Raw genomic sequence first — 11,392 nt, forward strand, 5'->3', positions numbered from 1 at the left:
GCTATGGGTGTGGCCCTAAAAAAAGACCAAAAAAAAAAAAGATGTTTTTCTTTCACCTTCCTGCTTCCCAGTATCATTTTCCCAAATGCCCGCTAATAAGAAAGTGCCACCAGCCCTCTGGGCCATCATTCTGTCAACTCAGCTAATGTGCTTCCAGCCTGCTAAGTTGATTCAGAGTCAAAAATGGTCTTTTTATTAATTTATTTTTCTTTTTTTCTTTGTTTTGTTTTTCTTTTTTTCAAACCCTTGTGTTGAGGGCTGACTTTCAATAGGTTGCAGTGAGGGAGCTGCTGTCCTACCTATATAAACCCCAACCCAGAAGCAGGTCGTTTATGAATAAAACAAATGGTATTTTTAGAAACCAGGTGCTGTTCTCTAGGACAACGTATATGCCACAAGCTTTCTGTTAACTCACCTGCAGAAAAATAGACATGTATAGGGGATGTCTGTAAACCTTAGGCCCACATTGAATTAGGACATCTGGGGACACTTGGCATGAGAAACATCAGCAGGCATGCCAGCGGCCCTGAAGGAACAGCCCTGCCATTGCACGTTCAGGCTGAACTGAGCAAAATGCAGGAAGCATTGAAAGCTATTAGAATATCTTCAGACATTGGAAGAACTTTGCCCTGATTGTGTTCAAAGGCATAGAAAGATGGCACCAGTGGATTGGGCGGACTTCGTTTTTCCTGCTTATCTCAAGTCAGAGCAAACACACACTGTGTTTTTAAAGATCTGAAACAGCTTTTTGTGTTTTGGCAGGATTCATTTAATCCAGCGGTTCTTACGCTTTTTCATTGCTTGACCACTTTCCACTCTAAAGTTGTTGACAACTCCTGAGAATCTTTGCTTTCATGTGTTATACTTATCAATATTTTCCATATCAGAAATTGAAACTCTGTCATTTAAAAATATTTCTTTATCCATTTAAAATAACAGTGATAAATCCATTGTATTTTAATGTAACGTTTCTATGATGAAAATTATTTTTCAAAACCAAACTTAGTGAGAAGGGTGGCATTGTTTTACATTTCACCAGCCTCTTGAATGTCTGTTACTGGAAGACAGCCTCTGCGTTCAGTCAGTTGTAGTATGTTATTTTAAATGACGGATATAAAGTATGCCTTACAGAGACATAGAATTGGAAAAAAGGGAGGAATATTTTATTAGCCTTTTTAGATAATTGTGGACATTTCTCTTCTTCTTGATATAAAGTGTAAACTTGGATGAATGCTAGTTTCTTAAAGGTTAGTTGCAATGTGAATTGGAAACTCCATCAATGAACTTTTTGTTCTCTGTTGCTTAAAAACCCATTGGTCCGTTTTGCCCTTTGAATGTTTTGTAACCATTCCTGATTTTTTAACATTAGTCATTAGTCATTTGGAAAATATGGGTTTCCTGAGTTATCCAGAAAATCCCATTCATGGGAATTCTCTTGTGGTGCAGCAAGTTAATAAGGATCCAGCGGTGTCACTGTAGTAGATCTGGTCGCTGCTATGATGTAGGTTCAGTCCCCGGCCTGGGAACTTCTGCATGCTGTGGGTGGGGCCAAAACAAAGACCAACCAAACAAAAAAATGCCATTCATTACTATCACTGCTGATTTTATCATAAAAGTCTTTCTGTTTTGGAAGGCTGACAATCTCAAAATGGCAGGTATACATTTTCCCAATTCCTAATTTTTCCTTGAAAGCTCAGCTTTGAACATCGACACAAAAACTGTCAGTTTCCGTTGAAGCTCATTCATTTTCTGGGAAGAATCCTCCAAACACCCACGTATGAATAACCACACACTGTCAGTCCATGTTTTTGTAAAAATGGTGTTCCATGAGTAAAGCAGGACCTTCGCTAACTTAAACAGTTGGAGGAGGGCTCTTCCTCGAGGCATCCTTCCCTTCCATGCAGCACATGGCAGGAGGGAGCACCTGGTATGTGCTTTTGTTTTTATCACACAGAATATTAAGACACGTCCTCAAGGGTTGAGATAGAACAAAGTGATTAATTTTGCTGCTTTATCAGGGACTTTTTTAAGCAAAACTGATGTTTAAAAGATATTTGAAGATTTAAAATTTTTATGTTTTCTTTATGACTTTATCTCTGTAAGCATGCATGGCAGTGGAGAGGCACCAGGTCTGTGGTCTGTGCTAACGAGACAGCAGTTTCCCCCATCACTGCAAGTGTCACTGGGTGAAGAAGGCAGTTAATGTCATTGTGTCATCATGACAATCATTCTGTCTTTGTGAAGTCCCTAAAAGGGTCTCAGGGTCCATGGACTCACGTTTTGAGCAGTGCCTGTCCAGCCACCCTAACCCATTTGCTGAGGCCAGTTCATCTCTGAGCTCCTACATGTGGTCCATGACCCTCTTCTCCCACCTGAAGTTAATGGACACACACTTTGTTTCCGATGGGTTGAGTTGATTTTTTTCCATGTTACCTCTTTCTTTTCTCTTCATTCAATTTTAGCAAGGAAATTTCAATAGTTCCATCGGCTCAGATGGGTACATGCTGTCCTCCCTGACCTGTGGAATGGCTCCAGTAACTTCCATCACTGAAGGGCTCCAGCAGGTGAGTTACCTCTGGGCTGTCCATCAGACAGATGGACACATGGTCGCACAGACCGAAAGTGCCTCTCATTCAACCTTGATGAGAAAAGGCTAAAGGAAGACGTAGTAACTCTCCCTGAAGATGTGGAGAATTTTTATTGAAGTATTAACTTTTCCTTGCCAGGGTGAAGTAAATAGGAAATAGGTTAAAGGTATACCTCATGGCATTTAGGCTGGAAGGAAATCTTTTGCGCCAGCCGCCGCAGAGATAGAGATAAAACCCCATCTCTGCTATTGGGGTGTTAACCTGGTTCTCCTCTCAGAACCATTCATCTTCTGTGTTTGAAAAATGGAAATCTCTGTTTCTAGGGGTTTAGGCGTGGCCTAGCCTAAAAGTCTTGAGATATTAGATGAGACCACCTTTCAATGAGTCAGGCCACAGATAACAAAGCTTAGGGAGATAGAAATCCAGAAGTTAATACAATCCCTGCCCCCAGGGAAATTAGAACTCATCCAGAACACACACAGACACACACACACACACACACACACACACAGACACACACACACACACATACATTCACTGCTCCTTGATGTGCTAGGTGCTGTCTTTGCTACTGGAGAGTCAGAGCTTAGGCAACCCCTCCAACCTCAGGGGCTGGCCGTCTAGCAGGAGAGGCTGACCAGGACGGTGAGACTAGTACAGTGCAGTGTCATGAGGGTTATCATAGAGGGGTGGCTCTGGCAAGACCGAGTCGTGGGTGATGGAGGGTTGATGGAGAGCACAGAGCAGTGGGGAAGCTGCTGGGCAGTATACGGCAAAGTGCTGAATGAGGTGCCAGAGACCACGTCTAGGCGGAAGGTCCCCAAGACCCAGGTGTTGGTTTTCCTCATGGCACAGCCCTCACCCTCTGGCCCCGTCACCCCCTCTTCCTTCTTCCCTTGCCCTGCCTCTTTTTTCTACAGCTTTGTCTTTGTCCCTCTGTCTCCACCTTCCTCTGTCTGACCAACTTCCAGCCTTCCTTCTGGTCTCAACCTTAAATGTTGCTTTTTCTAGAAATCTCCAACCCTGGGGTAAATGCCTCAGACTTTATTTTATAGAACAGTTTTAGATTTGTAGAAAATGTGGGCATAAATTAGTGAGTTCCCACAGACTGTCTCTCCTACCTCCCCCCAGTATCCCCCATCTTGTGTTAATATGGCACATTGTTCAATTGCTGAGCTAGTATTGATACATTAATACCAGCTGGAGCCCATGGTTTGCATTAGGGTTTATTCCTAGAGGAATACCTAGGAGGAAACTCCAGAATAACTTGGAGGGAACTCCGAGTTATTTGTGTTTTTGATTAGATCTGTATTTGAGATAACCATCATATGTTATCTCAAATACATCTTAAATGCTGTTCATAGCTGAGCTATGTCATGTACATAACTAATTTTCCTTTCTTCCCTGAAACTATCATTGGCCTATTTCTATTATTTCTGTGACAGTCTTCATCTCCTCTCAGAAATATCAGACATGCTATCAGTTTCTCCTTCTGGAAAGACTCCCCCCCTGGGGTCTTCTGATCTACCCTGATCAGGACTGGCTGCCCCGAGTCTGGTGTTTGGCTAACCCCAGTCTCCAGCTCACGGTCACCCTGGGGGACCCCTCTGCTTCACTTGGGTATTGAGTCCACCTGCCTCCTGTATCACAGGACATTGTCTTCTTTGCTGATACCTCTCTTTGGCTGTCTACCTCTTCCAGGAGCTTCCTGAAAAAAGGGTACTTGGGAAGCAAATTGTTTGAGGTCTTATATATTTGAAAAGACCTCTCTTTGTAATTTTATGCCTTTTCAAAGTTCCATTTGTCAGGCATTGTAGTGAGAGTCCTTTAGTGGGGAGAGTGAAAATGAATGGATATGGTTAAATGCTGTCCTAACCCTGAAACAGTAATTGCCTTTATTCAGTTAGTTGTCATCCCATTTATGGAATGAGCTGGTGGAGGCAGCCACTTTGTCTTTCTTACCGCATTATTCTCAGCACCTTGCACAGGGTCTGCCTTTTAGGATCAGAACATAAACCTTAAAGCAAGATGTAGTAGTTCAGATATTTGATATGCTGCACTGGATCTTTCCTAGTTCTCAGGACCCCAAGAATCCCTATTTTGTTCTCTGTATAATTTATATATATTAACTGAACAAATATTTTGTCACTACGTGTCTGGCAGCTCTGTGCTGTCCGGGGGTGCAGAGGAGACAGCTTCTGTTTTCAATGTCCTGCTGGCTCTTAGAAAGTTTGCATTATATTTCCTTCTCTTCGGAGAAGATTGGAGCACGTGTCTTAGAAACTGAGACATATCCCCAAATCCCTTGAGATGAATGACTGTACTGTTGGATGAGCTCAAAGGTATCTTTATCTTGCAGGTGGTCACCATGGGCCTTTTCCGCACTATCGCTTTGTTTTACCTTGGAAGTTTCGACAGCATAGTTCGTCGCTGCATGATGCAGAGAGCAAGATCGGAAATTGCAGACAAAACTGCCTAATTCTTACCCCTTGGAAAAAGACTTCCGAAGTCACTTGACCAGCTTGCTGCTAAAGGGGGTGCAGTTTTTGCCTTGCAGACCCATGTCTTGCTTTTGAATCTGCAGGATTGGACCAGTGCTCTTCAGAAACTTGGCTGCAAGCAAGGGGATAGACGTTCAACTCCAGACAATATTCTTAATACTATGCAAATACGGAGCAGGAGACAGCTTGATTCTTGGAGGTGGAGAGGTGATGGCAAGGGAACTAATAGCGTGTGAGCAGGGCAAAGAACAGGATTCAGGAGTGATCGTGAAAATTTTTTCTATTTATTCTATTTTTCCCAGAAGAGATCGAGTCCAGAAATGTCCTTTCTGAGGACTTTTTGACCCTGCCATGAAAGACAGTTTAGGGATTTCTGGGGCCATTTTTTTTCTCTTTTCCTTTTTTAACTCCATGTATTTTATTCCAGATGTGATTCACACATTGCCACTGTGTCTGAGTGCATGATAACGTCCCTAACTCACTCTGTTGCTGGTGGACCCTTGTGGCTTCTCTCTCTTTGATCCCATAAAACTACAAGGGGGATGGGAGAGGGCAGTGCAGTGGAGCAAGGGAGATAAATATTTTCCAGTAGGAAAACATAATGCTTTCTTGTCTTTTTTAGACTCAAATGCTTAGGGCACTTTTCATTTTTCATTGATGAAGAAAGGCAGCCTCCTAAAATGTTTTCTGAAGAGAAGTAAAATTCTTAGAAGCTTAAGGATTACAGTTCCTTCAGCAGCCATGATGACCTGATGCTAGCCATTCCATTGTAGTGTCTTACTCTTCCTGAGTCTTCCTTTCCAATTTTGCTTATACTGCTATAATATTTTTGTAAAAAAACAAAAAAAAAGTAAAGACCATTTTTTTGACTTGACTTTGTAAATTAATTAATGAATTTATTAAAGCAAACGAAAAAAATTGGAAAGTGTGACATTTTTCTCCTCGTAGCATATATGTAGCTTTTACAAAAGGCTGATGATGGAATTCCCATTGTGGCTCAGCAGTTCATAAACCTGACTAGTGTCCATGAGGATGCAGATTCAATCCTTGGCCTTGCTCAGTGGATTAAGGAGCCAGCATTATAGTGAGCCATGGTGTAGGTCACAGGTGCAGCTTGGATCTGGCATTATGGCTGTTGCAAAAGCTGGCAGCTGCAGCTCTGATTCGACCCCTAGCCCAGGAATTTACATACGCTGTGGATGCGACCCTCAAAAGAAAAAGAGAGAAAAAAAAGAAAGACTGATGATAGCACATTTCAGTTGCATTTCTTAAGAAAAAAAATGTAGGATGACAAGGCCAAGGTTGAAGATACTCGTTTTTGAAATAAAATGATCATCCCATTCTTTCTGACTCTCCCACCGACCTTGAGAACATTGTCTTTGTGCCACGTGTTAAGAGAGCCCAGCAGTCATCAGTCTTACAGTATAGCCCTGGAAATCCTGTTGGCCCCCTGACTGTTGTTTCCAGAGACCAGGTGGTTCATTGGTGGATTTTCACAGCAAGTGCCTCTGATGAGTTTTAGCCACCGTTACCTGCTACACTCTGTGTCACTGTGTGTGTTCTTCAGACTTGAGGACAGACACCTTCATTGTAACGCTGTATCTCCTCCCTTTTTTGTACACAGTAAGTTTTTGTACACATTCCACTTCCTTTTGGTGAGAAAAGATCACTGCTTTTGAAGAAGCTTTTTTTATTGTTTTTTAAAAAAAACTGCAGGAGATTAAAGACCTAACAATTATTGCAGACTTTTTTTTTTGCACTTGAGTTTTTGAACCTATTGACCTTAAAATGAATTACTTTTTATAAAGTCAGATGCTTAATGGCTTTAATCCATGGTGTCTTTTTAAAAGACATGAGTATGGCACATTTTCAAATACTGACAAAGAAGACATTATTATTTAGTATATAAGTTGCTTGGGATGACTTCATTGACGTTTATGGGGGTGGGTTGAACCCATAATTGTTTAATGAATCTTTCAGTCTCAGCCTCCGTCCACAAAGTCTGTTGAGTCATACTGGGCAGCCTCTGAAAGAGAGTAATGGCTGTATTTTCCTAATGTACAGAAAACAGATACAAATTCATAGCTGGATCTTTCTCAATTTTATTCTTTTCCCATAAATCCTTTTTTTTTTTTGTCTTTTGGTCTTTCTAGGGCCATACCCACGGCATATGGAGATTCCCAGGCTAGGGGTTCAATTGGAGCTGTAACCATCAGCCTATGCCACAGCCACGATACCACCAGATCCGAGCCTCGTCTGCTACCTACACCACAGTTCATGGCAACACCGGATCCTTAACCCACTGAGCAAGGCCAGGGATTTGAACCTCATGGTTCCTAGTCAGATTTGTTTCCACCACGCCACAATGGGAACTCCTCATAAATGCTTTTGAATGTCAACACCTTCTACTGATGGTATATATATAGAGAGAGAGAGAGTCCAAGATGGTGCCTCATTTAAGAAAATTATCTCCCAGTAGGTATTTCAATATACCTTTCTCAAGGTGTCCTCAGAGTACTGTCACTCCAGGTCACCTACTGCCTGGACAAATTTCAGAGCCCCTGTTCTGAAGAGGGGGAGATATTATCCCCAACTCACCTGAAGCTCAGGCATGAGAGCAGATTTGTAGAGGTTATCATGTCAGGGAATGGGCTTCCTTGTCAGAGATGGCAAAGGTCTCCAGTCCTGAAACCAAAAGGCTTTGAACGTTGAGCTATTTCTTTTTTTTTCTTTCTCAGTTTAATGTCATAATTCTTGTGATAGCAAAACCTGACTTGAACCTACATGAGACTATTATAGCTATTTATGCCACTCCGTGGGCTGTTCATTGATTTTGTCTGAAGAAATACCAATGGGCTTGATTACAGGGATTTTCCCAGACTCTGTGGAGATGTCTCGTAATATCTAGTATATGCTCCATATTACCTTTTCAAAATGCCAAAAACAAACAAACAAACAAAAAAACAAAACAAAAAGATGAATTCTGAAACACATCTGGCCTGCAGAATTTTGGATGTGGGAATCGTAGATGCTTAGGCAGCATCACACAACCATCTGACTTCAAAAGAGGAAAATATTACAAGGCAAATTCTATTTTTTATCTTTTTTGGTTCAATTCTGGTACAGCTTTTTTATGCTGACTTGCTTTTTTGCTCAGGGGGAGAAGAGAAAGCCCCAAGTCAGACTGTTAGGAAAACTGTTAGTTTTGTTTGGTTTTTTTTAAGGATCGCATTGATTCAACACTTTCTATTGTACTCAGAAGTGAGTAGATCTTACCAGTGGCAGAAGAAGTTTAATCATAATTCTGTTGAAATGTGGGTTCTCTGTAGGTAACTAACAATAGCTTATTATGTGAATTTCAGTTCTGAAGTGCCTGACTCTGCCAGGTTGGGTTGAACTGTTTTATTATAATATTTGTGAGTATATTTATTTTAAAATGTTTAATGTTTTAAAATAAATAGCAACTTCAAAATATGTTCAAGGACCCTTCATTGTTGAAAAAGATACAAAAACAATTCTTATTACTTTTTATAAAAACAAAGTCAAGAGAGTTGTTTCTATATGTTTTAAAATATTTTCACAGCTGAAAAGAGAAGAAATTAAAAATGCTGTTAATGACTCCTTTACATGAATACTTATGTATGTTTAGTTTTGTCTCTATTTAGATCTGTTAAATATATGTTGTTTCTTGAGAGTGAAACTTTGAGAGACTATTTCTAATATTTAGATGACAAAAGCATTTTGATAGTTGCTTCTATTCAGAGACATAAAAGAAGGCAATACCATAATAATTCTTTTAACTGAGTTGTATCATCAACAATTTAATTTTATTACATCATGTTCTAATTTAAACATGTATTACTCACTTGAGGACACTTAAATTCATAATTTTTGACATAAAATGTTTTATATCTTTCTCATTTCCTTAAGTTCTTAGTAACTCAGCTTTGAAAAATACCTACTAACCATAACCTTCCATATTCTGGACTAGATCTTGTTTAGTTCAAAGCAGTGAAGGCAGATTTGGTATTTTGAAGAGGGGATAATAGCTATTATATTTTACACTTGCTTGATGTGACAACTCTAAAGACATTTTTAAACTGATAAGAGTGCATATGGCTATTTTGATATCTATTAGAACCTGTGTTTGCTACTTTAGAAGCTTTTGTGGCAGAATTGTAACCTAATTTTCATATCTTGTATTTCTGAATCACCACAAGAAATAAATGGGGAACATGCTTTACAGATTGGAAAACTTATTTTTTAGAAATGTGCTTTTTTTTCTTTTTTAAAGAGATGTTTAAGTAAGACACAAACCTCTTTCATAATGTTGTCCTAACCTTGGGTTTTAAACACTTGAAAGCCTTGATTTTTATTATTTTTTAGAAAGTGATATTTTCAGAGTAAATATTTGGTATTTGGGGGCGTTGTTTCAGATATATTCCGGGGGTGACTCTGATGTGGGATATATGAGTAAGAGTAAGAGATGAGGACTTTAAGAACATGTCTTAAGTAATTATGTTTCATATACAAATAAATGGATTTCCCATACTTTAAACCTTCATATTCCAACAATGAAATAGCTCCTAGACTCTGAAGACCATTGAAGATGGATATGGGAAAGAACACGCCTTAATATTTCTCAGTCCTTAAGTAGAAAAATCTTGGTGACGTTGAGGAGAGATTCCTTGGATATTTTGCCGAGCAAACTTAACCTTTCTTTAAATTTGAGCAATTTATATGCGTAAATGGCAGAAGATGTCACCTCCAAAATATTTGTGTTTGCATGTTTAAAAAGAAAAATACTTCTTGACTTCTTATCCACTCCTGACTTTATACCCCCTATTTTTGATCACTCGGCATACATTTATTAAGTGCCTCTGATGAGCTCGGTATCCAGGCTCCAAGGATACAACTTTGCATAAACAATTTGTCCCTCCCTCATGGTGATTACATTTCTGGCTTATTTCCCTCCCTCCTTCTCTATCCCCCTGAAGGCTCTTCCATGTCCTTCTGAAGAAGGAGGAACCACTCCTCATTCCTTTCTTCAGGCCCCTGAATTTTATGCCACAATTATTTGAATGCCAGACACTATTCTAGGCTGGGAATGCACGAGGGAAAAATATGGTCCCTGCCCTCAAATAGTTTATAATCTAGAGAAGAACACATGTCAGAAATCACACTGTTATCCAACAATAGCTATCTATGATTAAGATATCCTAACTAACATTGAAAACATAACCCATGCCAGTCACTGTTCTGAGTGCTTTGCATTTAACTCATTTAAATCATACGCTAACCTCACCAGTCATATCCTTCTATCCCCATGTTATAAATGAGGGCACAGGTACAGAGAGGTTAAGTAACTAGGCCAAGGTTGCAGCTGCAAAGCAATGAAGCCAGAATCCAAACCAGATTTCTGACTTTGAAGCTCCTAGCCTCTGTATGAAACCTCTTCTAGCAGCGCAAGTGGAATCCTAGGACTGCTGAGGACAGTCGGGCTTGGTCTCAGAGAGGACTAAGTTGTTGAGATAAAACTTGAGGAATGAGTATGACTTCAAAGGTCCTTTCAGGGAGATGAGAAGATGTCCAAAAGCGAAAGACACAAGAGAGATTGGCATATTCCAGAAAGCACACAGCGGTAATGTCGCTAAAGGAAGGGAGAGTGGGAGAACTGAAGTTCATACTTCTGCTCGAAGTTCTTCTGCTCTGAAGCATTTCGAGCAGAAATATGAAAAGGCTAAGTTTGAGAAAGATTATGGTTCTCCTTGAAAGTCAGGAGTTGCTGAGCCCTTGGGCCTTGGAATAAGCTCTCCCTATTAGTTTGGGAAAAAAATATTAAATACGTATGTTATGCGTTGAGTTGTGTGTCTTCAAAAGATGCCGATGTCCTAATCCCCAGTACCTGCAGATGTGACCTTATTTGGAAATGGGGTCTTCATTGATGTAACCAAGTTTTGAGCTTATTAGGGTCCTAATACAGTATGGTGTATTATGGTGAGGTCTTATGGTGACCTCATAAGAGCCAGAGAAAACAGAGACACACAGAGAAATGGCCATGGACAACAGTGGCACAGATCCGAGTGATGCAGTTGCAAGCCAAGGATTGCCAGCCACCACCAAAAGCTAGGAGGAGGTAAGGAAAGATTTTCCCCCTAGAGCCTTCAGAGGGAGCATGGGCCTGTTGACACCTTGATTTTGGATTTTGAGCCTCCAGAACTGTGAGAGGATAAATTTCTGCTTTAAGCCACCTAGTTTGTGTTACTTTGTTACTACAGCCCTAGATAACAAATGCATTAACCT

General features: G+C 40.3%; 1 protein-coding gene across 1 annotated transcript in view; it reads left to right on the plus strand.

The window, feature by feature from the left end:
* The window catches only part of KDSR (3-ketodihydrosphingosine reductase), a 38,108-nt gene extending 31,805 nt beyond the window's left edge, over window positions 1-6,303 (plus strand). Inside the window, exons 9-10 of the mRNA XM_047767001.1 lie at window positions 2,463-2,564; window positions 4,948-6,303. Of these exons, the coding sequence (XP_047622957.1) occupies window positions 2,463-2,564; window positions 4,948-5,067 (222 nt within the window). The 3' untranslated portion in view covers window positions 5,068-6,303. The remainder of the gene's footprint in view (window positions 1-2,462; window positions 2,565-4,947) is intronic.
* The last annotated feature ends 5,089 nt before the right edge of the window (window positions 6,304-11,392 follow it).

The sequence above is a fragment of the Phacochoerus africanus genome, chromosome 2 (genome assembly GCF_016906955.1).
Source record: "Phacochoerus africanus isolate WHEZ1 chromosome 2, ROS_Pafr_v1, whole genome shotgun sequence".
In the NCBI taxonomy this organism is placed as follows: domain Eukaryota; kingdom Metazoa; phylum Chordata; class Mammalia; order Artiodactyla; family Suidae; genus Phacochoerus; species Phacochoerus africanus.